The 26411-nt window shown below is 42.3% G+C and overlaps 4 protein-coding genes across 4 annotated transcripts; all 4 read right to left on the bottom strand.

The window, feature by feature from the left end:
• Positions 1–328: 328 nt before the first annotated feature.
• Positions 329–2432, bottom strand: pyyb (peptide YYb). Its single transcript, XM_079237170.1, has 4 exons — positions 2308–2432; positions 1872–2059; positions 767–847; positions 329–412 (listed from the first exon to the last, which is right to left on the bottom strand). Exons 2-4 carry the CDS (start codon positions 2057–2059, stop codon positions 388–390), a joined length of 294 nt encoding a protein of 97 aa, XP_079093296.1. The 5' UTR covers positions 2308–2432; the 3' UTR covers positions 329–387.
• A 5355-nt stretch (positions 2433–7787) lies between these two features.
• On the bottom strand, positions 7788–16007 carry tut1 (terminal uridylyl transferase 1, U6 snRNA-specific; the record flags this gene model as incomplete). The annotated part of the gene is made up of 10 exons (XM_079213968.1): positions 7788–9306; positions 9495–9587; positions 10492–10614; positions 13479–13588; positions 13718–13944; positions 14107–14234; positions 14345–14459; positions 15013–15216; positions 15372–15562; positions 15932–16007. 10 exons carry the CDS (start codon positions 16005–16007, stop codon positions 8171–8173), a joined length of 2403 nt encoding a protein of 800 aa, XP_079070094.1. The 3' UTR covers positions 7788–8170.
• A 973-nt stretch (positions 16008–16980) lies between these two features.
• Positions 16981–20279, bottom strand: LOC306753775 (uncharacterized protein). Its single transcript, XM_079237693.1, has 3 exons — positions 20204–20279; positions 18897–19916; positions 16981–18494 (listed from the first exon to the last, which is right to left on the bottom strand). Exons 1-3 carry the CDS (start codon positions 20211–20213, stop codon positions 17119–17121), a joined length of 2406 nt encoding a protein of 801 aa, XP_079093819.1. The 5' UTR covers positions 20214–20279; the 3' UTR covers positions 16981–17118.
• A 125-nt stretch (positions 20280–20404) lies between these two features.
• On the bottom strand, positions 20405–26301 carry mki67 (marker of proliferation Ki-67; the record flags this gene model as incomplete). The annotated part of the gene is made up of 12 exons (XM_079237743.1): positions 20405–20446; positions 20801–21282; positions 21436–21579; positions 21685–21862; positions 22069–22184; positions 22610–22856; positions 22961–23193; positions 24343–24418; positions 24544–24613; positions 25238–25353; positions 25661–25742; positions 26213–26301. 12 exons carry the CDS (start codon positions 26299–26301, stop codon positions 20405–20407), a joined length of 1875 nt encoding a protein of 624 aa, XP_079093869.1.
• Between the last annotated feature and the right edge of the window lie 110 nt (positions 26302–26411).

The raw sequence follows: 26411 nt of genomic DNA, 5'->3' as shown, positions 1-26411 counted from the left end.
CCATAAAGAGCCGCAAAAAGAACGACGAACTTGAAAATGTACGTTTGCCGGTGACACAGCGACATCTAGTGGCACGAACTGGAATGGCATATTACTTTATTAAAACCCAAAAAATAGAATACCAACGCATTTGTGTGTATATTTAATATTTTTATTCCCTTCAATTCTTTATTGTAAAGTGATTTTGATACAAATTATTTACATTTTGGCCAAAGAAGAAATAGATATACTGAAAGAAGAAGACAAACAAAGAGAGAGAGAGAGATAGAGATTTGCATGCACATTAAATAATTAAGTCCAGTGCAGGTTGAGAACCTCTTTGTTTTCTGATTGTTGGTTAATCGAAGGGACGGGCGGAATGTGGTTAAGGGTTGACGTTGGGCTCATTTACCACTGATCGCTATAATCCGAGCTGTAAGAGAGGAGAAATAGCAGGGGAATTAATTGAAACTCACACTTGATGCATCCTAATATGTGGTAACACCACCTCAACTGTGAAACATACAATAGTCACATCAAGAGGGTGACCAGTGAGCAACACAAACCGCAAGGTAATCCTCCTGCAGTGGGGCTTACAGCAATAAAACAATGTGACAGTATATATCAGACCAATATTGTCAGGGCTGTGGGTTTTTTTTACACTGATTAGACCAAACAATTAGAGTAGACTGCAAGCTTTGTAATAGCAATGTGTAAACTGGTATCAGTAGCAGCCTTAAAGAGCCCACTGTGATTAAACGCATAATCCTCATCATGATTTTCTCACCGTGGTTCAGTGTCTTGGCTCGAATCAGCTCCAAACAGCAGCCACGCCACCGCCTGCTCGGGGGTCGACCTCTTTCCATACCTGGAGACAAATCAAACAGCTGCATATAGTGACTGCAACTAAATGTCATTTAGAGAGTCTCACTTGTGTGAGGCGCTTCTCTGCTTTTCATTAGCAGTCACTCAGTCGGCATTTCACTAGGTGATCTGGCGGTGCGACCCCATCAGCTTTTGCTATGAATGCAAACGGCACACACACTATGTTCTCCAACTCGAGCAACTCATTTCTTGATATCAAACATTATTTTTTCAAGAAATGCTACACAGCAGGGATATTGTATTGTATAACACAGCTATGTGATCAAAACTGTAATCAGTTATATAATATTTTTTATGACAGATGAGACAAAAAGTTAAAACTTGAAAAGAAAGGAGCAGAAAACTTCAGTTTTTTTTCAGTCTCAGTATCAAATATTCTGCCATGTGCAGTCTTGTTTGTCACCTATAAGAAACAAAAGAAAATAAATAGGATTGTCCAGCATGTCGATTACAAGATGTGAGGTCACAACACAGCCGTTACTGGCTATCAGGTCTAAACTTGATATACTCTTCTGAGGAAAACCAGACTCCTCTCCTCTGCCTCATTATTTCTCATAAGCAGCACAGCAATGCATCGCATCATGAGCAAAACAACCGAAAGAGCCCTGCCCCACTTGCCAAAGACGGGCTGAACTCTTGACCACCTGACATGTTTAGGTTTAGGGTGGAAAACAGGCCGTATATGAGTGAAGTCATGCCTCCATGTAAAGGCTTGATCCCCCATGTGACTACCTTTGCAAACATGTTTTTGAGCCAGAGACTTAATCCCTCACATCGAGGGAGGCAGAGGACGAGAAGCTACTAAAACACTGCAAGCTTTCCAACATGTGTTAGCCCTTCTTTCTCAGTTTCTCCATTGAAAAGTTATACTCACAAGCTTGATATGCTGTCAAAAAAAACTTTACTAACATGTTAAAAAAGATGATTGACGTGCCCTTCTGTTTTCTAGAAATCCCTGCACTGCCTGGTTGAATACAAAAAAATACAAGAACAAGGAGATGGCTTACCTCTGTCTGGTGATGAGATTGACATAATGCCTGACAGCTGCGTGGTATTTGGCCCAGTCCTCCGGTGAGGCGTTGCCCCCCGGGCTCTCCGGTTGGGGAGGGTAGGCGTCCGCGAAGCTGCTCAAACACACCAGCAGGCAGACGACGAGCGCTGCGAGCATCATCCATGATCTCAGCATGTTGGCCATCTGAAGAGAAGCACCAGTACCGTGGATGATTTCCCATGATATGAACTTTTGTTGAAGCCAAAATATATATTTTTTTAATTTAAAGTTTCTGTTCCATATTAATTAAAACCGTAACGCACAAAATGCCCTTTAAGTATTCCAAATATGATATGAAAATACATGCATTGAATCATAAATCACACTCAAAAATATTTCTAGGATGCAGTTAGAAATTCAAGATGCATGAAAGTATCAAAGAAGTAGCTTACACTCTTTGACAGTTGTCTCCTGATGTGGTCTCCCCGGTGTTGCCCCTGACTTGTCGTCTCCTCTCAGTTCACAGGATTATATATAGTGCGGGATGTACCTGATGCGCACTGAGGAACAGTTAACCACACCCCTCTCTCTGGTAGCTGTGTCCACAGTGGAAATCTCTGCACAATAGTATTCAAAATAGTTTTGATTAGGGTTAAATTGTTTTGGAATATTTGTGTTTTAGCTGAATTCTGAATTCATTTTGGACACCTGTCCAAGGTGTACCATACTTTTGCCCAATGTGAGCTGGGCTAGGCCACACACATACACACACGTACACGCGCACGCACACGCACACACCCTGAATGCAACAAGCGGTTATGGATAATAGATAGGTGGCTGAAGTTTATTTTGATGCAGACACAGACTTCTTTCTGTATTTCAATATGAAGTTTGACATTTGTGGCCAAGTTATTGGGTTTGGTAACAATTTAACAATTAAATCCTCTCACAGAAGAGGACATTTGGAAGTCAAGTCTTATGTTTTACTGGCTTATTCATTGAAGCCTACTGTATGCGCGGCCCTTGCCTCTATGTTTTCTACCAACATACTCAACAAACCTGCAGGTGAAGAGCAACAGCACAAACATGTTTGGATGCTGAAAGAAACTAGAAGGCTTTACAGAACACAGTATTTCCAAAAATAAAAGACTCAAGCCTGTACTCACCTGCAGTGAAATCCTGTCTCTCAAGTTCAGAAACCACAACAATCAGAAAGCAATACAGCTGGGGCGGCACACTTGAAGTAAAGGCCTGCAAAGCTCTCCAGAAAGCCAAGTGTATCAGCATTGGGAGAAAGAGGGGATGCCGTGCTCTGCAATATACTGCTCAACAACAGAGAGGACACATTCTTCCAGCTATCACAGTCAGCAGATGTAGTCTCTGTCCATCACTTCTTCATGTTGCCAGACGCTTTCTCATAATTTCGTTTTGTCAAATATATTGAAAAAGGTTTAACTTGAGAAGATATTGGAACACACAATACTAGCTTGATATTTGCTACTTAAAAAATAAGACATCAACTTCAAAATGTTATGTCCTCCTACATTTATGCAACGTGCAGCTCTTTGTGTCATAGGAGTGAGTTAAGGTTGATAACAGGGTCTCAATAAGTAAGTAGTGGGCTATTATTCAAAAATATTAGTTTAGTATTCAGTGGTATATAGTATTTTCACATGACAGTGAATAATAGGCAAATTACTGTTTTTTTCCCAATTAATTAGGGTGAATTTCTTGCAGTATTCAGCAGCCATTGTAATCAGTCGTCCAATTGTTTTATTGACTCCGGTCTATTCCGTGCATGCAGTAGTTAATGAACAAACACATCCATCTTCCCCAGATACAGAGGATTTGGGATAGGAAATGCCTGTTTGTTCAGGACCCCGAAATTAAACTCTAAAGTAGACAAATGGGTGCGTTCATAACTTCTTGTAGATGTCAATGTATGAGTGTTAATGCATTAATATGAAATGCTTCTGATCCAGGAATGATGTAGCCTGACGTGTCTAATCATTAGCCCCCTCCCCTTTGGCCCTCTATGCATTCATCACCCCTGTCTGCATTATTCACGTGGTGATGAAGCCATGAATATGGTCTGGAAGTAGAGGTCATAGGTGACAGCATCCACAGATCAATAATGCTATTGTGTTACACACACTCACACAGACAAAGTGTCAGCATATTATAGTTGAGCTTAATGATTCATCGAGGTGTTGCGGGATCAAATATCCCTTGTATTAGCCCTTACATGAGGCCTTTTCTAGGATGGCTGTGGCCTGATGATGCTCAAACGCCATGAGCACACAAGGCAGCGTGCACACAAATACCTTTCAGGTCTCAAGTGCTGAGGCAGAGTCTCATGTAATCGGTCACATTTATGACCGTCGCAGCGGCTCCTGTTTATCTTGGATCTTCACGGTCTGCTGTTCGGTCAATGACGCCTGAAGTCGTCCCATGAACAACAGATCCGGTGGAGCGATGTCTCAGTAATGTGCACACGGTGAGGGGTTCCGGCCCCTGTCCTGTATGTTTGCACACACTTTAGAGCTGCGCTGCTGATTTTATGCCAGAAGCGAACCTGACATAAATGTTTACAGTGCTGCTGTATAATATCAGCCATGTCTTAGATCATTGGTGAATCAAAAAAACTGTCATGGTTCCATTAAACACAATGGCACACTTGATGTTGTCCAACTAAGCCCCCCAGGGAGATCATGAAAACCCCTCTCATGTGTTGTTTACAGGGCTGTAAAAAACAATGTTTTTTCCTTTGCCTGTCCCTAAACCCTTGTCAACTTGATTTAGGCATTAATCCCCGCTGACAGCCTCTGGTGTTGACAATAAACACGCATTTTAAGAGTATATGACCATGCCGTAAAGGCCGTAGGTGGATCGTGGTATTACACAATGATTGCGGTGACCGTTTCTGAGCAATTATTGGATCATAATTCAAACGGATATTGAGGGACAATTAGTGTATTGCGTTTTTTTTTTTACACCAAATTGATGCAAAATATAGCAAAATGGAACTGAAATGGGAAAATCATTGCTTTTAACAATCTGGTGAGTTGGAAAAACCAGGGGAATAACTAAAAGTGATTAAATAATGAGTACATTATCTCCCATTCAAGAGGAACTGTCCTTTGTCATAATTACCCATTTCCAACAGCTAACGGTGGCCACCCTGAACATTTAGTTAATTCTACTCCAGTAATCATCCTCTCTGCGTTCACTCTACGGGCTGTAAAAGTCAATGACAAGAAACAACTATATGCACAAGGCAAACTCATTAACTTCCTCCAGAGTTTGAAGGTACACACGTAGAAAGTAACAGCCCCCAGATAAGGGAAAGGGCAGACAGTTAATGTTTTCACGGTCCAATAAGCTCCAGCTAATGCACTCCTGAAGCGCCGTTTGGGCCCCTACAGAGAGGAGAAGTGTTTGAGTTGCCATCAAAACCAAGATAATAGGACCAGTAGGACCAGTTCCAAAACTTTTTCTCTAAACTTGCTTACTTTGACCATCTTTTCCTACTGATGCAGGTGAAAATGTCTGTGACTTTGCTCGGTGAGACTTTGACATTTTACAGCGAGAACAGGAACAGAGCAAGATGCTTACTGTAGGAATCTGCCTGTGCTCCTCAAATGATGCTCTAAAAGCTTTTCTCTTCAACCTGTCTTCACCACTTCCATTACACATGCTGCCTTTTCCAAATACAAAAGGAAGATAACTCACATGCGCTTACCAAAGTTCAGTCTGCTGTAAGAGCAATCTGCCAGGAGAATGTCGGACTCTTTCCTGCCATCTCAGACAGAATGGGGGAAATGATTATGCGTTTTTTTATTTAGCCTTATCTCCAGACTCGGGGAGCTGCTAATATGAGCAGAGTGCTTTTTAGGCATGTCTGTTTGCACAGCTCAGGGGACAAAATAGGGGGTTGATGGGCTGCCCACTACCACAGTGCGGTAATACATGAACATATAAATGGCTCTAAAAGGGGCCATAGAGTGCCAGTCGGCAAACAATAACACATGTCTCTTTAACTTTCATTGGGCCAGACCTTCTCTGGCTTTGTTGTGGGGCATAAACACAGCTTAGTCGGTCAGTCCGAGACATGGTTGCACAAGTCAGATCATCTCATTAGCTCGTTTTGGTTTCCAAAACAGCGATGCCTTATGTGATCCCCCCCTCAGAGGACCAAAGCCGCTCCACCAAGAGCACCATCACTTCTTTTTTCATGGAAGGCAGAGGCAACCAATTACAGAAATATCCCAGCGACTGATGTATTTACGAGCGAGCTGGCAATGGCAGCTTCGGGTAGTTCTGATGAATTGCGAGACAGGTGTCAAGATTGCTCGGGAAAGGTCGATGATTTGATTCAAAGCATGCTCTCAAAGCCGCTGTTCAATTTATAAATGATGACCCTTAAAATCTGCAATGGCAAGACGAAGTCAATGTCTTAGTCACTGGCCCCTCTGGATCATGCAGAGTGGTTGATGACGATACATTATATCACACGGGATGTGACTGTCTTCATGCGTCATGGGCTGATATTGCCCGCAAGCAGTGGATATTCATGTGTCGGGCGGGGGGTGACTCAGGATCTCCTCCCAATGGACAGCCATTACACAAAACATGAAAGTTTTTGTCTCATTGCTAAATGAAGATGGACCCGACTGTCCAACAGACCCACATGCCGACCACAAACAATTCTTAGAGTGAGTACAGAAAATCAGCTACATGGAACTCAGCTAGTTGGTCATCAATACCCAATGAAACCATATCTCATCGTCATCCAGGACTGCATGTGTTGCTGTGCATCATTACAGCGATTTTACAATAGATTGTTTTCTGGATGAAAGGAAACTAGAAGAAAACAGCTGATCTAGTATTGGTTTGTTTAAGCCAACAGCAAACACACATCCCCAGTTTTGATATAAATCACTTCATTTCTGGCGTGTGTGTGTGAGAGAGAGAGCGAGGCTATATGTCAGGTGCACCTTAAAAAAACAAGGGATGGGATATTGGAGTAGAGTGTCGGTGAAAGAAAATGGCTGATGTTCAAGTGATATGACATCAAAACCTCAAAAGAAAAAAAAAGAGAATGGTCAGTATTTCAGCCTAGAAAAAGCAAACACTAAAACAATCCATCCAAATAGTCAATAGAACATTTATCGTTACAAAATGTTTTGCTTAAGCATTTTATACAGCTTTAGATCTGACCTGCTGGTGGCGTTAAAAGCAAAGTCAAGGAGTCACAAAAGGCTTTAGGAGTCGTCCTCAGGGGACCATGAATGCCTCTACAATGGCAATACATCAAATAGGTGTTGAGTTATTTCAATTTGAAGACCAGAACAGCACTGGCAACCCTAAAGAAATGCTGCTAGCATGGCTAAAAATCAACAGTTCGATGTTATTCAATTACCTCTCTGATAAGTCAAAACAAGTAATATTTGGGGTCAAAACACATTTTTTGGGGTAAAAAGCTTAACAAACAGCTTTTTTAATTTGGTAATAAACATTGGAGTAGTTAGTTTTATTCTAAAACTAAGACATGCCTCTAGTAATATAAACCAGCATCAGATTAAAACTTGGTAAGCCGCCTCGAACGTCTCCATAGTCCCGTCTAACCGGCTGGCCATCTGCATTTCCCTTTAAAGGTGAGATGAATGATGTTAATCAGCACATGGGAGCTCGGTGCATCCCCCAGCTCCTGTTTGCTCTGCTATAATGAAGCTTTCTGCCTGCCTGAGTAATTACTCTCATATGTCTCAGGCATATGAGCAAAGACCCGACTGAATAAAAGCTCCACTCAATGGCCCCTTTCTGGTAGACCAGGCACAGTACAATTAATGATCCTTCTTGAAAAAAAAATATTAAAGCTGGTGCTTGGAGAAAATCTAATGACAACTACTGTGTACAGAAAGAGGCGGTGTTCTACAAAGACTTTTTTATTCACTTGAAGACAGCCTCAGTTGCTGTGTACATCAAATGCCTGCCACTTGAAGTTTCCCTTTAAAGTTTCATCATTTAAGAGCATTATATAAAACAGAAAAGTACTCATATCAAGCCAAATCTCAAACATAACAGTGGGGCTTATTAATATCATTCTGAAACTAACAAAACAAAGTAGAAGTGTACATGAAAACATTACAAACTTCATTTGGTCAAAGCCAACATTTACAAATATAATTCTCAATGCCTAAATCAATAGAAAGCCACCTATATGCTCTTTCATGTCACACTCTAAAGGGTTAAGTAGCAGTAACAACATCTTTGATTCAAAAAAGAAAACAAAAACTCTGAAGCAGCCTCATTTTAAGCACTACCCACTTCTTTCTCTATCAGTGTCTCTACCATCTTCGGTAAGAAGCCTTCCAGGAAATGAAAGAAGTCCTGAAAAACTCCTGTCTTGTCACTGATTGGCTCCAGCTGGAGCACTGCCTTCGTGCTTTCTGTCCCACCGACCACCTGGGGCTGGACCTTGAACTCCAGAGGCTCCTTGAGCTCTGGCTCTTTTTCCATGATGTGAGCTGTGACCTTGGACTCCAGCTCCATACAGCTGCCCTCTGGCCTCGAGTCTGTGTCTTTGATCAGCTCCCTCCTCACTTTCCTCCTGCCTGCCCACACCATGTGCTTTTGCCCACAGATCCAGTGAGGCAATACAGGCTTGCCCCTTTTTGCCAGTCTTGGCTTTTTGCCTTGAGGCGACTCGGCAGCATCGCTGCTAGAAGACAGCTGCCTCTTGGCACCGACCACAGCTGCACCCAGAGGGCTGGTTTCATTTTGGGATTCAACACTGTCACAGCTGTCATTTACTGATGTGTTGAGGGAAGTGGAGGTAGTTTCCATGTCCACAGCAGCGTCGACAAATAACTCCTCCACAAAGACGGCGTCTGTAGAGGGAGCAAGGTGACACCCGAGAACACTTTGGAAGACTACCTCCACAGCAGAGCAGACCTTCTGAAACCACAGCAACCGGAAGCCATCTCCCGCCTCGTGCAGCTGATTGCGCAGCACTTCAGGGAGCGACGCTAACTTGAAGGGGATGCTGATGGTCGGCTGCTCTGTCTTGGCCTGTGGCACCTGCCCATGGGGGGTGAATAAGCGCACCAGCCCCCATGATTTACCCTTGGTGGATTTGCGCTGGTACTGCAGGCTGCGGCAGTACTTGTCAGCCTCCTGGCACTCCTTCTGGAAGTTGCGTTGCGAGCGTTCATTCAGGTTTCCAGCTACGTTGTGGGAGAGATCAAAGGGGTCTAAGAGATTTACGGGGCCCAGTTTGGGACCGTGGGGCTGGGACTTGGTGGATTTTTCATCACGCGTAGCCTGATCCTCTTTATTCTGGCTGAGGAAATCAGTGATTGGGAGTGCACGCCCTTTCCTGACAGATATGACACTACCGGCGAAATCAAACTTAGCATAGAAGGTGAAGAAGCCAAAGAGCAGGGTGCCTGGATGGAGCAGACAAACACACTTAAAGAACGATTTAGAGTCAGTAGTGGTTATGTTGGCATCGTATTTACAGAGGTTAAATTAAGTCGTATTTAGAATATATGGAGAAGCAAGGTTACATAAAAAATATGTCGCAGGAAATCTCTAAATAACAAATTACACATTTGTTTTAATTGCTCTCACTTACTGAGGTCCTGTGTATTCCTGCTGGGGGGCACAGCAATAGGCTGACTCGGGAAGGTGCAGTTCCAGCCCGCAATCACACACTCTTCCTCCTCACCTTCAAAGAGGTTAACACATAATGATTATTAAAACAGGTTAACAAATAGAGTCTAATTAAAATGACACCAAAATAAGACACATTAACCCTCTGGTGGCATAATCCGGGTCTACGCCCGCTTCGGAATATGATGTTTACGGGATGTTTCTATGAATAGCTCCGCGAAAAAACAGCACAGAAATATGAATCAGCCGTTAGATGTGCCAGGGTCTGGAGTTCCTGCCCCCTTGCTCTGTGAGCTCCTACGTGACTCTCACAGGAGCTCACAGTCTGTGGCATTTGTGTCGAGCTCCGCCTTTCACCGTGATTTGTCGATTCAGGTGTCCGTCGACATTTTGTGTGAAACAAACCAATGAACACTCAGGAAGTCCCTAAGGACCTACCCACCCACCTACGCTGCAAAAAGACATTGGTTTTCAGTTAGATAGGCAACACACTACCCACCTAAAAGCCAGTGTTCTTGCAGTGTACTACAAGAAAACTTTTATGAACTTAAGACCTTTGGTAAACCAATTTCAAGCACCAAAACAGTTCGTCAACATGAGTAAAGGTATATTTTCACAAGAGATATGAAGAATTTAAAAAAAAAAAAAATTGGCTCTAAGAAAATTATGTAAAATCGAGAAAATGACCTCAGACTCCAGAGGGTTAACTTGCCGCTTTCTTTCAATGTATGGGATCATCTCAATTAGATACAATAAATATAATATATTTGATCCCCAAATTGCAGTTTAAAAGTGTTTGTGTCCATCTATTTTCACAAAATAAAACACTGATGACATAAACATCTAAAAAACATGCACCTCCTCACAAACAGGTGGGCATGCATCAGGCTGAAACGAGCAATTTACCACAAAGTTACAGAATTTGCTGACTGATAACAAGACAAAAATGCAGCACGTACAGGCCATGTCTTTGAGCTGGTCCACTGTGGGGTAGACCGGAGGATCACAGTTTTGCAGGAAGTAGATGATCAGCAGTGTCAGAGCGTAGTTGTTGAGCAGGGGGCCGGCACCACTGGCATTACCTACGCGTCAAAATGCAAATGTGAGCGTGTTGTTATCGATACAAGCATCAACATATTTGTAAGAGTGTGGAGGGGCTTTGTGGCATGTGTTCGGTTCTATTATTCCTGAGTGATACAAAACAGCAGCAGCTGAGTTAAGCTGATGTTAAAAAGGCATCTATGCCAGTGTAAAGCTAAGTACACAACGGCTGCTGTAATTGTACAATTCAGCTAGGGCTGGGTGGTATGGCCCAAAATTTATATCATGGTATTTTGCAAGATTCTGGCGGTTTCACAGTATATCACGGTATTTTTTTTCCAAATAAACACATTAATTTATTGACGCCGAAAAGGACCGCCACCGCACCAACATCGTTATTCACCACTCGCTCGCAACTGGCCAGCAGCTGTTTTGATTGGTACATAGGGAGCTAAACATGGAGGGATTTAGGACCCAGGGGAATCCCTTGATACTAGTGGCGCATGCGCGGCCGTAAGGACTATTGTCATTCTTCGGCAAGCAGCAACATTTAATGTTTACAGTCACAGATACATGTAGAGCGGTCTGAGCTACTTACATCTCACGGATAGAAGTTGACTCATGGTGTGCAAGAAATGACATCGCCAAAATGCATGATGGGTAAAGCCCGACCACTTTGCTGCACAGGAAAAGACTTCTTCCTGCACAAGAAAAGTCTTCCTGTGTGGGCAGTGTCATTTACCCATCATGCATTTTGGCGATGTCATTTCTTGCACACATTGGGTGCATCCCAAGTCTCTAAATTGCATCCCCGTATCCCTCACTTGGGTCACCAGGGATGCATGGAGAAGACGCAAGGAGCCAAGCAGGGAGAGACGATGCGAGGAAGTATGTTTTAAGAGACATGAGACGTCCTTTCCTCTGAAGCGGCCGACTGACAGCTGATCACAGCTGATCAGCTGTCAGTCGCTTTAACAGCTGACAGAGTTTTGTCTGGAGTTTTTAGCGAACATTCCAATAAAAATGCACTTAAAATATTGATAACAATTATCATATGTTTTCAGTTGATTTAATGGTGTTAAACTGCAATTTATATTAATAAAGACACAGTTATCATGAGTGTCAGAGTGGAGATGTTTTCTCTGTCGTCTGTTACCGTTTAATAAACTGCATTGAGTATTTATATACTGTGATGTGTCCTGCTTATACGCGCAGGATTGATTCTACCGGCGGAATGCGTCTTATTTATTTATTTATTATTTACGTCGGCATGAAATTCTGATTGTGACATCATTATAAAATAACCCACAATATAAATATAGTTTCTCTTCATTACATGTTGTAAACAAGCGTTTCCTCTCTCCAGCTCTCTCTGATTTTAATGACATACATAATAAAAGTTATTGAGGGAAACAACAGTTCAAATCTTCAGTTCAAACAGTTGTTTGAGGTCCTTTTGTTGTTCAGACCTACAATGAACATATTTTAACCAGATGGTGAATAAGAAAACAGATCTAATATATAACTTGAGTTTAATCTGTGATCATCTTCACTCTGGTATGAAACTCCAGCGATCAGTCCGCTCAGCTGCAGCGTCCAATCATAACAGATGAACAGTGAGGGGGCGTGCCCAGCGTTAAAACACTTCCTGGAAGCTTGCTCTCGGGGTTCCTCGATCATGGCTCCTCCGATTTCCCTCCGATTTCCCTCCGATTTCCCTCCGATTTCCCTCCTCGCTCCTCCTCGCAGAATAAGAGCTTTGGGACGGCCGTCAAGATGGCGGCGCAGAACCACTTCCGGTTCAATCAAGGAGCGAGGAGACGACAATTTAGAGACTTGGGATGTACCCCATGAGTCAAGTGAGTTAACATGAGACGTAAGTAGCTCGGTCCACTGCTCTTCAGCTTCAAGCTGTGAACATTAAATGTTGTTGCTTGCCAAACAGCGGCGATCGGTATGACTGTATATGAAAAATTCATACCGTACGGAGAACTGAAACCAGTATACCGGTTGAACAGGTACACTGCACAGCCCTAAATTCAGCTCTCTTCAATGTACAATTACCATGTCAAACAATGAAAATGACAACAGACCCTGGATCTGCCCGGAATGATCTCATGCAACAATCATTTTCTCCACTTACAATATCTTAGTAAACTCTGTGGGACTGCGCTTCAGTTTTTGTTTGCATAAAAAGGTTTAGTTTGGTTATCGTCAAGTTCTGTTGGGTTTACACACTAGGATGGATAGAGTGCCCTAAAACATGAATGATGGGACTCTGGCATGTAGTATGATGTCAATGTTAACTTGAATGAAACTATGTATGTAATAAAGATTTCAAACCAGCCCAGATTCACATAGTTGCTAACCTTTTCTTACTTTATTTGAAGGTAGAAAGCTTACTTCTGAAATAATATAATCTTCTTTTTGGAATTATTAACACAGATCTACGCAATCACTTCAACACACGTGGATCACTGCAGCCTCACATGCAACAGATCCAATCTTGTTCTGCTAATCACTTCTCACAAATGCCTTGTTGAAAGCATGGCGGCTCCGGTTCATCAAAGGGAATAAAGATGATGTGTCCCAGGTGTAAAGGTAATTAGTGTGTGAGAACACTCTTGTGAAGTTTTGATTCTATATCAGGGGACTCGTCTGTACTATTACAACACAAAACAGAGCTGTGCTTGTGCTTTTTATTTAACCACAGCTTCTATAACAAGGCTCTTAAAAGCATTGCAAATCTGTGTGTTCAGACAGACCCCAACAAGATCATGAGGGGCAAGTGGAGTTCTACTGACATCTGTTGACCAAAGAATTTAACACACCAACCTAACACTAAATATGTTCTTACTAACAGAATTGGTGCTGTACGTTATGCTCTGTGGTCGTTTCATCTTACCAGCCAGCTGCTTCTGCTTGGCCCAGTAGCGGATGGTGTACGCCAGAGGTCTCAGCCTGTCCTCCATCCCTGAACACAGCTGGAGGAAGCGGGTGTTTCGGACAGCCAGTCTAGTAAGGGATATGGGATGAAAGAAAACCATACTGTAAGCCAAATCACTGTACAAGGTAGAAACATTTCTTACTACATCTCATGAATGTCAATGTGACACAGCATCAAGGAAAGCAACGTTGAAGGACCTGTTGTTAATGGTGATGTCCCCCTGCAGGTTAAGCTCGCGGTGATGGAACTTGACCACAGGGAGGCGAGCACTGCTGACCACGTTGACTTTGTGCACATTGGGAACGCAGCGCTTAAGGATTGCAGCCACAAGGTCCAAGACCTCTACCGGAGAGGCAGTGGACAAGTCAATATCAGACAGGATGGAGTCCTCGGAGCGGCCATCGTCTGACATGCCCTCCCCTGCCTGAAGAAAAATGGAAGGCAAAAAGAAGGAGGATTCAATACACAGCAAGCTCCCTGTATAGTTATATTTTGGATATAAATTGTGTATTTTTTGTTCCAGCAATGAGTTAAAAATGCCCTTAATAGGCGCTAATTACTGTGTCTGTAAGTAAAAAGGTCAGACCTGTTCTGTAGTGGACTTGGCGTGGGCCTGGAACACCTTGGTGTTTTCCAGGTCCAGGAAGAGGTCCAAGTCGCAGGAATGGATGCCAAAAGTGTTCACAGATGAACCAAATGGCTGAATCTGGCTATCTGTAACCAATCCACACTTAGTATTAAAAGTGAGAGCAACTCAATATTTTGCACAATTTGTCATTGTGTAAGACAATATTTCCAACATATGCATGTTTACAAAAGGTCACCTGGAAAAAACTCCACGAAAACCTCTTGCAGGAGTTGAACCAGCAAGCCTCGAGCCTTCTTTTCATTTTCTCCCAGCTCAAATCGTTCTACAACATACTGCATTTGTGCATTCACCTTGAGAACAAAAGGACAACACCTTGGTAAAGACATCAAACAGCATTTTTACGATTCTATGGTTAATATACGATGTACTCAAGTATAGACCTCAACTGAGACTCAAGAATTTAAGAACCCCAATAGCAGCTTCTACAGGCTTCTACGCTTTAAAAAAAGCTTTTTGTTTTATAATATTTTCACCGCTTTCTGTTGTGTCAGACAACCCTTTCAGACAAACTTATCTGGACCGTTTTTGTCATTTGAAGAGAGCATAGATAGCTTTCTCAGTTCCCCAAATATTCTAAATATAGCAAACACTTAAACCGATATTGATTTGTTTTAGGTGGGCTGCTGCTGCTGCCTCCTACGCAGCAGTATGTTTTCATGCTGGTACTTGCTTTTGTTTCTACAAACTGGGGGCGTGCCGACCACCATTTACACTACTGTAAATGGTGGTCGGCACGCCCCCAATACACAGATTACGACAATCCAAAATACAGAACTAACCGTTTAAAGACCTGCACTTTAATTTGCATAAACCAGGTATTTATATAAATAACTGGATGCTTACAGACACCAACTGACACAGCTGAGGTTTGAGACGGTCAAGGGCTTGTTGGAGGTTCAGAGACACATTCTTCTTGGGAATCAACTTGAAATCCTTCTTTTCCCGAGGTTTGACGCGCAGCTTCAAGCCTTTCATCTGATGCTCCAAACAGGACAAGGTGGCCTGTAAGCTGTCCGTCTCAGCAAACTGCACGATGGCGTACACACCCTGTGAGCGCAGAGCGACACACAGTCAGACTACATTGGGGTTCATCAGTCACTTTCCAGATGCTGCAAAGACTACACACAGGTTGAAAGGACGAGCATGGCGAGGCTTCAGACATGTAAGATGAGCTGCATCTCATCTGTGAACAACTGACTGACCTTGTCTTTGTCCATGACGACATCTAAGATGGGACCAAACTGCTGGAAGTACTCAGTTATGTCAGACTGAGAGACGACGGGTTTGATGCCACTGACAAACACACTGCGCTGCTCCTGGGTCTTCCTGGTGGCCCGCACGGTGCTCAACGTCTGGTGTTTCCGCCCTTTCACATGCTGCTCCACGCTTGATGCTACAGGGAAATTACAATATGAGCAACAGCATTGAGAAGATGACAAAATGAAAAAAAAACTCTTTGCAAAAATAAAGTTTCAAAGGCCAAAACCATATTTTGCAAACAAACCACGGACTAAATACCGAAATGATCTAATGACGTTACATAAATCATCTTCATCTATTATAGTTCAACATTAGCGCACTGTTCTGCTCATAAGTTACATTGAAGTTATCATTTTAGAGTTAGCCGTTATGTAAAGTCCGATAAAACGGATACCGACGTGCCAAGTTAAAGTTTCACGGTTGCTTGAGAAGAAAGGGAAAAATGGAAACGTAAAGTATAAGGTAAAGTTACATCTGGCTACGTTAGCTTGACGTTACTTACAGTTTGGTAAACTGACGTTGCACAGGGCGCAGTGAAACCCTTTCGGCGTGGTTTTTATGTCACCGTCTGCTTCCATAATGTCAAATAAATAAAGTCACTATAAAGCAAGAAATAAATAAGCCACTAAAGTAGTCAGGAAAGTTGGAGGCCGACTGATTTCCACGCGTCTTGCACTTAAATCTCCCTCCAGCTTCGGTTGTGCGTTTGTTTCGAGTCCGTCCCCAAACTGTGTCCGGGTAGTTCGCCTTATTAATGACCAGGTTCCGTTGAATGTAATTTAATGCATGCGTCTATTTCTTGAGATTTCTAATCCCATATTCATCACTTCTATGCTGAATACTAACCAAGTACACTGATTTCATAGCACTAATACACTTTTCATTTTCCAATCCGTTTTTTTTTGTTTGAATAGAAGGAACCTGATCTTTAAAAAAAAAAAAAAAAAAAAAAGTATATTTTGCAATTTTCTAAGCTAAGGGATTCAACTTTCTCAGGCGACACAACGCTACACTAAAATAATGATGGATAATCCAAACTGTTTAACTTCAATTTGCTTTGTGGACCTGCATTAAAAGCTTGGTGGAGTTTTTTAAACCCGAGTCCATTTACCAACTGCCTTACTCCTTTAAAAAAAAAAAGAATATATATATATATATGCCTGTAAATAAACCTACTTTAATTTCCCTCTTGCCTCAGCCTGTAAAAGTTCAGGAATGTAATGCCGTTCCTCTTTTCAGTCTCATCTTCCAGCGCGTGACTTACAAAAGCACCACAATGAGGGAGCCGTCACCAACGCAGTATCTGTAGCAATAACGGCTCCAGGTGTAAAACTTCTACAATGCCTTTCAAGCCCTTTGGTGAATTATTTTCTTAGGCATATTAACCGCACATGATAGAACACCAAACATATTTCAACAATAAAAGACAGTCATTCAAATTTTCCCATTTTACAAAGACATTTAATATTTTTTTCCACCACAAGACAATTGTAAAACCATCAATGAACAACATACAACTAATCACAAAATCAATGGTAAAACAAGATTCCCTGCAGTATATAAAACAGAAAAAAACAGTGCTTAATTTTCCATCTATAAAACTAATTTCTAAAATGCCACACATTCTAATAAAAATGACAGCTTCAAATGGGGGGAAAAGTCATCGGCAGAAGAATATACACAAATGCTTCATTTCTTTGCTGATCTTCCTCTCCGGGTTTTGGGCAGCGCTTCAGCATCAACACTTTCCACCTTGCTTGTGGACACAGCTTCCTCAGCAGTTACATCAGCGACCTTTGGCCCTTTCCTGGTTCTCTTGACAGGCTGAGCTTCAACAACTTCGTCTGAGAGATCCATCTCTTCAGTTTTCTCAGCAGCCTTTGAAACGGTTTTGCTTTCTGGGTCAACTTGGCCTCCAAGTTTTGATTTTCTACCTCGAACTGCCTTCACAGGTGTTTCTTCAAAGTCTGCTTTCCACTTGACGGATCTTTTGGACGTTTTTGTGTCTTCGACAGCCTTGCTTGAATCTTCAGTGGGCTTTGCCTGGTCACTGGCCACCGTGGCGTTAATTGCTGGAGCCTTTGCTGCTGCCCGTCTGCCCCTTTTGGCTGGTTCTACTGAAGTTGATGCAGGCTCTGAAACCTGGACTGTGGAGTCGGCATTAGTCTCCTCAAGGGGAAGGGCTGCACCTCGACGGGCCTTCTTGGCAGGAATGGGTTGTGCAACCTTGTTTTTCACAGAGGTTTTTGCTCCTCTTGCCTTGCTCTGTTTCACGACTGGAGCGTCTGGCTCAGAATTCTTCTTCTGAAGTCCTTCTGTGGAATCAACAGCTGGAAGCTCTTGGACCTCAGTGGCTTTACGCCCTACTCTCCTCGGTTTTGCAGCCCGTTCTTCCATCTTCACTGGTTCAGCAACAAGGGGAGCTTCAGCCTCCTCTGGTACAACCATTTCAATGGCTTGGACTTCTTCTCCATGGTCTTGCTCTGCCTTCTTGGTTCTCCTTAATTTTTTAGCCGGCTCCTGGGATTTGGTAGTCTCAACTGATGCAGACTCCAGCTTTTCTTCTTCCTGTTTGGCATTTCTTCCCCTCTTAGCCCTGACTGGAGCCTGAGACTGCTGCTTCGTCTCCACAGCGACAACTGCATCTTCTGCCACCTCATTTAGTTCAACCATATCAGGTTTGGGCTTTCTCCCTCTTCTGGACTTTTGAGGTTGAGCGTCTGCAGGAAGAGACTCGTCAGCCACAACTTCATTTAGCTCTGGCTGAGACGGCTCAACAGGTGTTTGTTTAGATTTTCTCCCTCTGGTGGGCTTCACGACAGCTTCTTCCTCAGTGGGTGTAGCATCATTTTCAGCGGGTGGTGCTGTAGCTTCGGTTTTCTTCCCTCTTCTTCCTCTGACTGGAGTAGGGAGCACAGCTCCGTCACAGTCTTCCACCGTCTCCTGTTTATCCTCAGCCAAGTTAGACTCCACTAGTTTTGCCCTTCTGCCTCGAACAGATTTCTTCTGAACGGCAGAATCCATTTCTGTGACTTCCACACTGCAGACGTCACTTTCAACTGCTTCTAAAATAGGAGAAAACCAAAGAAGAAATATTATCTCTGCATTTAGAGCAGTCAAACCAATATAAAAATTGATCAGTTAAATACAAGTTTAAAAGTCTAGATTTGAGCGTTTTCCAACAAGGACCATAGATTAAAATTGTAAAAACACTTGGGGTCAAATGTATGAAACTGTTTCTTAAAAGAAGTGTTCACTAAAGTATGAGCTTCATGAAGAGCTAACTCAAATGTCTTGCTTTGGTTAATGGGACCAACACAAACGTTAACCCTCCTAGGAATGGAAAACACATTTAACATATTCCCTCACCTTTACATGTGTTGCATGGAGTCAGAAACCGTTTTTTCAGTGATTCAGTTTAAACCAATACCATGACAGCAGAGACACAAACAACAAAGTTGACGTACCTTCAGGTTGTTTAGCTTTTCTCCCTCGCTTGGGCTTAAGCGCAGCACTGTGGTTTGCTTCATGGTCGACATCAACTGGGGGCCTCTGTTCGCTCTCAGGTTCTGGCACCATTTCAGCTTGATCTTCAGAAACTTTGTTTTGTTCTGCCTTCTTGGTTCTCCTCAATTTTTTTGCCGGCTCCTGGGATTTGGTAGTCTCAACTGATGCAGACTCCAGCTTTTCTTCTTCCTGTTTGGCATTTCTTCCCCTCTTAGCCCTGACTGGAGCCTGAGACTGCTGCTTCGTCTCCACAGCGACAACTGCGTCTTCTACCACCTCATTTATTTCAACCGTATCAGGTTTGGACTTTCTCCCCCTTCTGGGTTTTTCAAGGGCAGGAATGGACTTTTTAGATTGCGGGTCTGCAGGAAGAGACTTGTCACACACAACTTCATTCAGCTCTGGTTGAGGCGGCTCTACAGGTGTTTGTTTAGATTTTCTCCCTCTGGCGGGCTTCACGACAGCTTCCTCCTCAGTGGGTGTTGAGTCATTTTCTGTTATTGAAGACATCTGGTCACTCACAGCTTCAGTGGAAATCTCAGTCACCAGTGTGGTTTGCAAAGCTTTCTCTGGTGCCATTTCAGGTTGATCATCAGAGGGACTTCTCTGAGACTTTGCATTTCTGCCTCTTGTCGTCTGTCTAACAGCGGGAGGTGCTGCAATGTCGGTTTTCTTCACTCTTCTTCCTCTGACTGGAATAGGGACCACAGCTTCGTCACAGTCTTCTGCTGCATCAGCCACCAGAGATTCTACCGCGGCAGTTGTGTCCATTTCTGTGACTTTGATAGTAGCAGCTTCGACGTCGGGTTGGTCTTCAGATAACTTCTCATCTACCGTGTCCACTTCAGGGGTTTCCACACATAAATTCTCATCTACAGCTGCTTGAGAGATTTCTACAGCATCTGATGGCTGATTGTCATAAGGTCCACTTGGCAACTCCTCTAAATGGTCATCAACGACAACTTCATTGGCCTCCACTTCTAGAATAAGACAAACATAATTATACAGATAAACAAGAGAAGAGCAAGGAAAAGTATTTTTTTGTAGTAGTAGTCTATTTGCATCAGGTTTCAGACAATATATATTTAATAGAAAACAGTTGAACTTCTACTCTGACAAATTAATTTAAAATATGTTTTTAAGAGCAAACTTTCCATTCTTTATTGTATATTAATATGCAGAAGTTTAAGAAAACATCTCAAAGTTCATGTTCTTACGCAAGTAATGTTTAACAAACCAATAAAAAGATAAATATTAGTCAACATACCCGTTTCCATGTCAACTTGGGGCACATCATGAACCACATCTGTAGGCACATTGTCTCGTGGCTGCTCGTGGGCAAAGACTAGTTCTTTAAAAAAGGCAGAGAAAACAATAAAATCATCTATCAGCTCATAGATTAAATGCAGTTTAAATAACCACGCCAAGTAATGTAATTTATTACTCCTCTAATATATTTCTTATCAGACTAACCGTCTTCATCGCAATCCAGAGGCGCTTGGTCGGCAACCTACACAAAAAAAAAGAGAGAAAAACAATCAGCACTCACTTTTAAAGAATACAAGAAAACATAAAAACATCTGGTAAAGGTTAGTGGAATGTATATTGTCGATCTGTGGCTACACAGATTTTGGTCTCTACAACACTTAAAATAAGCCCAAGTGTTTGGGTGTATAACAATGAAATGATAACCTGCAAATGCAGCTTGCTCAACTATGAGAGTACCCGACACTCATGTTTGAGCTCTTCACGAAAATCTTGGTTTTTCATTTCAATTACTTCCTGTCATGTGAAAGAGTAGCTAACATTTACAATCGTAATAAGAAGCTGTTAGCAATGTTCGGTTCATTGTTTTGGCCATTACCTTATTTGTCTCAGCATTGAGAGCTTCCAGAGGTTTTCCTTGGTCTTCAAGAGGCTCAGCCTGCGGTTGTGGAGTGGCCAGAAGTTCCACTTTGATGTCCTCTACCGGTTCAGCCTCCTGTTTTGGAGTCGTCATCATGCGTTTCACTCCAGTGAGACACTCTTGTTCTTTTGGCTTCTGCTTCGGAGTTTTCAAAATCTTCCCTCTCAGGTCCTCAATAGGCTCTGCTTTCTGCCTTGGCGTCTTCATGATCCTCTTCACTCCAGTGAGACATTCCGGTAATTCTGGCTTCAGTTTAGGAGTCGCTATACAGGTCGTCTTTAAATCTGTGCACTGCTGTTCGCTAGAATCATTTATGGCAGGGCCATCGACAACGATGGTGGATCCCTGATCATTATCAAAGAGGCGTTGGACTGCGTCACTATTGTAGCTTCTGTCTTTTACTGTAGATGAAACGGTCAGTGGAGATACCATCATTTCACCTGTAAAACAAGTCACATTGGGAAAGTTAATGTTAAAACACATAAAATTTTCCAACCGGCCTAATCTGACCAACACTGTAGACAGAGTGATTGATTATGTAGAATACACATCTCATGCTTCAGATCTCTCCTATGAATAATACCCGACTGTACCTGACTCCTCTGGTGTGTTCAACACTGATGGTTCAACCACATATGTGCCCAGACCGCCCACTAGTGTTTTGGGGGCATTGTTCTCATTGATTATAGATGTCTTCCTCCTTTCATTTCCAGGAGTTTTTAACATTTCAGAAATTCCTGAAAAAACACAAAATATAAGCAGGTACAGTATTGAAAGTCACAATTACAATACCAGAAAATAAAAAAAGGTCCTATTTGATGGGATGGCAAATTGTCAATTACCTGTCAAGTCCTCATCCATCTTCGTGTGCTTTTTAAAGAGAGCAATATTGGTGACCAGTTTTGGTGGAGCACCAGTTGGATGTACGACATTTTGTTTGTGAGCTCTGCCCACAACAATGGTAACCGGGGAATCTGCATGCCCAGTGCTGACATGGCCTTTGAGGTTTCTTGCAGGGGTCTGAGAAGATTGAAAAAGATATTGTCTCTATAGTTTTTAAAAAGGTGCCAACATCACACAACATACACCCATTACAATAATAGTTGACATGCAGGAAGGAATTTTTATCTTCGGCCAACAAGTTACAGTTGCAAGACAAAAAGTAGGTCGTAGTTCCAGTGATTGTGGTTAATGTACTCTGTGATCCTTACGGGGTGGTATTTTACCTGTGGTTTGGAGACAGTCTTCTTCATTGTCTTTTTGGCGATCGTTTTTTTAGCTGGAGCAGCCACTTGAGCCCGAGCATGCCCAAATCTCACAATGTCTGCCCAGGAATTTTTCACTGGAAAGATACCAAAAGTCAAAATTATTATCGACCGCATTATCCGTGTACCGTTTCATTTTAATAATCATAAATGACAGATGAAATAAGATGAAGCCAACCCATGTGATAAAACTGAAAGGTAAACATGATTGGATGGCTTTCAGCATTGCTCTTTGTTGTTTGTCTCGTCGTACGTCTCACGTCTAATGTGTGCACCTTCCGCCTAGAAAAATTCCTTGTTTGTGTAAACATTCCTGGCAAATAAACGGTTTCTGATTCTGATAACACTGACATTTTTTGGAACTGATGAAGTGTTCTGATGACAGTGCAAGGAACAAAAACAGCATTTCTAATGTAAGCTATATTATGCATTTCGGGGTCTGACATACCTTTCATAGATGCCCGTGAAATGCCACTGTTTTTGCATAATATTTTTGCATGACTTGGGGCCTCCCGTGAGGTGCTCTTCCTCCTCAGGGGAATTTTAGGAGTTGCAGTGACTAAAGCCACCTCTTCAGTAACAGCATCTTCTGGTGTGCTGATGTGCGACACAGAGAAGCGCCCTTGTACAGTGGGAGACCTCCTCCTTGCTGGAGATGGGCTCTTCTTTGCAGGAGCCTTGGGAGAGGGGGACCTGGATTTTGGTGATGCCTTTCCAGTCCTTGGGCTAACTGAATGCTCTTTTTTGTCCTGCAAAAAAATAAAAAGACCTATTTCAAATAAAATTATAGGATAGATTACAAATATGTTTTAAGTGGAAAATGATGACTCAAATAGTTTGACCCGGGTCTTACCTGGAGCAAGCCCATGGCTGATGCTCGTCTGAGGAGTGACTGTTTAGGTTTAGCCACACTCAGACTTCTGCGCGGCGTGGCTCCTTTGCATAATGGAGAGTTAGGAGGCAGACGTTTGTCAAATAACTCGGGACACAAGAAACCTCCAAAGGAAACTCGTTTCCTCTTCATCTGTGATGTGGGCAAGTCGGTCGCGAGTTCTTCGCGTTTACGTTTTTTGGACGTCTCTTTCACTAAGAAATTAATTAAAAACATCATAAACAACCAAACACATGTGAACATAAGATTCTTAAATAATTACTACAATTAGGCAAATAATCTTAAATTCAAAGAGAAACTATATAGTATTACAGTCTCTCTTACCCGTTTCAACTTTCCCTGAGTTCCTCGGTGATGTTCGTCTCACGGGGGATTTGGGCGATGCAGAAATTTGCTCTACAACCTCACATGCAGTAAACCTCTGGGGGGGTGTACGGCTTCTCTTCTGGGGTGTTACTTCAGACCGGTCAGCATTTTCAGCTACATCAACTTCCGGTCTGGCCATCTCAGTGGAAGGAACCTGGAGGGGTTGCTTCTTCACAGACTTCGGGGTCTCATTACTTACATTTCCAGCCTCCTCCTTAGTTTCGTCAGCAATAGAAGAGACTTTAGCTTCATCCTTCTTCGGAGTGATTTCGTCTTCTGTGTAAATGACAGTTTTTTCGTCATCATTTTTCCTGACTGAAGCAGGTTTTGGAGTGCAAAACCTTGAGGTAGGTGTTTGAAGCACACTGGCAGATGATTTCCGAGGAGTCTTGACATCCAGGGATTTTTTAATCATTTGATACAGATCGTTGAAGGGGGAGGCGGTCTTGCTTTGCAGCAGGCCATCCTCCTCCAGGGGTCGCTGGATGTTTTCATGGTTAGTTCCATCTTTAAGATGAGGGTCTTACAATAAGAAACGAGAAAAAAAATGTTAGACTAGAGATGCAATAAAAAAAAAAAAATACAGGCACCCAATCCATTTAAATGGAACAGAGTGGGTTGGGACAGGAAGACAGAGTAAGGCTGCAGAAACATGTTTTTGTACTGATGGGAGGTGTTTAATTCGGTGAGCTAAATATGAAAACACACACACACACACACACACACACACACACAGTCTGTTTGATAGGACGCTGGTTTGAATATATACACAAATTCATGGTCCTGTACTTATCTAAAATACCAAGCAATGATTTCTTATCTCCATTTTCAAAACATTTGGGTAAATTGTTATTCTATCATGTTTAATAACCTGCAACAGAAACATCAATTCTGGGAATGTACACTGTTGATTGTGCAACAGTATCTTCAAATATTAAACTCAAATCTTAGATTCAGACAGATCTGAAGTGGCTCACCTGTGGACACTTCAGAGATCCCATTCTCTCCATTTTCAGTGGCAACGGTGGCCCCCACTTGTTGATTTTGAAGAACCTAGGCATGAGACACTTTCGTTAACACGTATTAGACAGTCAAATTATCAGGAGTGTAGGCAAAATCAAGACATTGGGAAGGCCGCAATGCTTTAGTGATGAAAATAATAATAACAAGTTAATTACTTTGAAGGTTTCAGTTTTGGCTCCCAACGAAGATCTCTTCTTTGGTGTGGGTGCTGGAGGGTACTCGAACCTGAAATGACAATCAGCAACAAAATGTAAGTTTGTCCTCATTTACGTCAGATGTGAAAGTAGTAACATTTGGGGAAATTAGACCATGGAATTCCCTTTTCCCGAATAATGTGTGCTGTTTAAATACATCCTGCCAGTACTTGGACTTGAGGAGAAAAACAAAATGGTGAATGTGGGGACACATAACTGTAAAACGCTTGTAGAGAAATAGAAAGACCAATTGCAGCTGGTCAGAGATATATTTAAACACGCTAATTATGGAAATAAAAACAGTACGAGGTCTGGTGGTAGCAGATAATGCTCAAATTAACTGAGTAGATGTGGAAATTCCGATTTAATAATGTCTGTTCCGTGGGCAGTACCTTCTAGGATGATTAAACACTGTACAAAGTGTAGCAGCAACTGGTTTTTCATTTAAATATATTGCATGTTCATTTCTTGATCAAATTTACCAGGGCACAAATACAGCTTAAATAAAGAAATGTTTTAATAAATTATCATTAATAAAAAAGGGTGTGCTCTCGAAGATCATAGTACTTAAGTGCAAACACTGACACTAACAAACTAATTTGGTGACTATGGAGGGCAAAAGTCAGAGGCAACCCAATGTTCCCTTTGTGCTCACCTGAAAGAACGGTCAATAACAGTTATCACATCTCCGTGCTTCAAACGCTCAGATTGCTGCAAAGCCTCTCCGTTAACACGGGTTGGATTCACTGAGCTCAAATTTGTCAAAATGATCTGGGGGAGAGAAAGAGAGAAAACATAAGCGTCACCATAAACACAGTCTGTCATAGTAGCTCAAAGCAGAGTATCGGTGTCAGCTAGGCTTTTAATTTGTGTAGTTTGTTTGTGTGTGTGTGTGTGTGTGTGTGTGTGTGTGTGTGTGTATAGTGAATTCGCAAATGATTTAAGTATCTACAAAATTAACATTGTGATGACCAAAATATGAAGACATTAATTTCTGATTATCCGAGACATCCAAATAAATTGAAACACTGTCTGTGTGGCACAAGTTAGTGTAGTCATATTCTAAATGTGTCGTTACCTCTTTATTTTCATTAAAGTCAATTCTGCAATGCTCCTTGGAGACTTGAGGAAGCTGAATACGGATATCGCAGTCAGGTTTCCTGTAAGACCACAAAGAAACAAATGTGTCAATAAAAAAGAGAGACATGTAACTAGGTATACATGCAAGTGGTCCTTGTTCACAATTAGCACTTGAAATGTCTCGCTGTCTAACAGTTAAGTGAACTTGGAGGTTTTAATATGAAGTGAGAAGTGGTGCAAGAGCAGGAGCAGACAGGCCCACCAGATGCTGACGTCATCAGTGGGTGACCCGCCTCCAGACCAGAGCGCGTTTTAGAGGACAGCTCAACGTGGCTACAGTCAACGTTAGCTCCGACATAACATGTGCAGCCGTATTTTATTTTTGTGTATGCGTTAGTACTTAACATATAATAAGTCCTAACACAACAACCAAGGCAATTCAAGTTAAACAAGAGAAACTGAAAAGAGATTTAATTTAAAATAACTAAAGTTACACATGACATGGCAAACAAACATTTTATCCATCACATGCAATTTATAGTACGCTTACCTTCCAAACAAGCATGTGGCAGTAAGAGGAAACTCTGTCCCATCTCCTCCACTCCTCTTAATCACGACTATCTTCCCATGCAGTGGCATTTTCGTAACGTTACCTGGAAACATGAACAACGACGTCCGGTTACGGTTAAAGACACACAACGCTCATTTATTGGAGGAAGTGATTTTATCGGCCTTCTGGAAACATGAAA

This window comes from Taurulus bubalis (assembly GCF_910589615.1).
Source record: "Taurulus bubalis genome assembly, chromosome: 2".
NCBI lineage: Eukaryota > Metazoa > Chordata > Actinopteri > Perciformes > Cottidae > Taurulus > Taurulus bubalis.
This window is presented reverse-complemented; position numbering and strand designations above follow the sequence as displayed.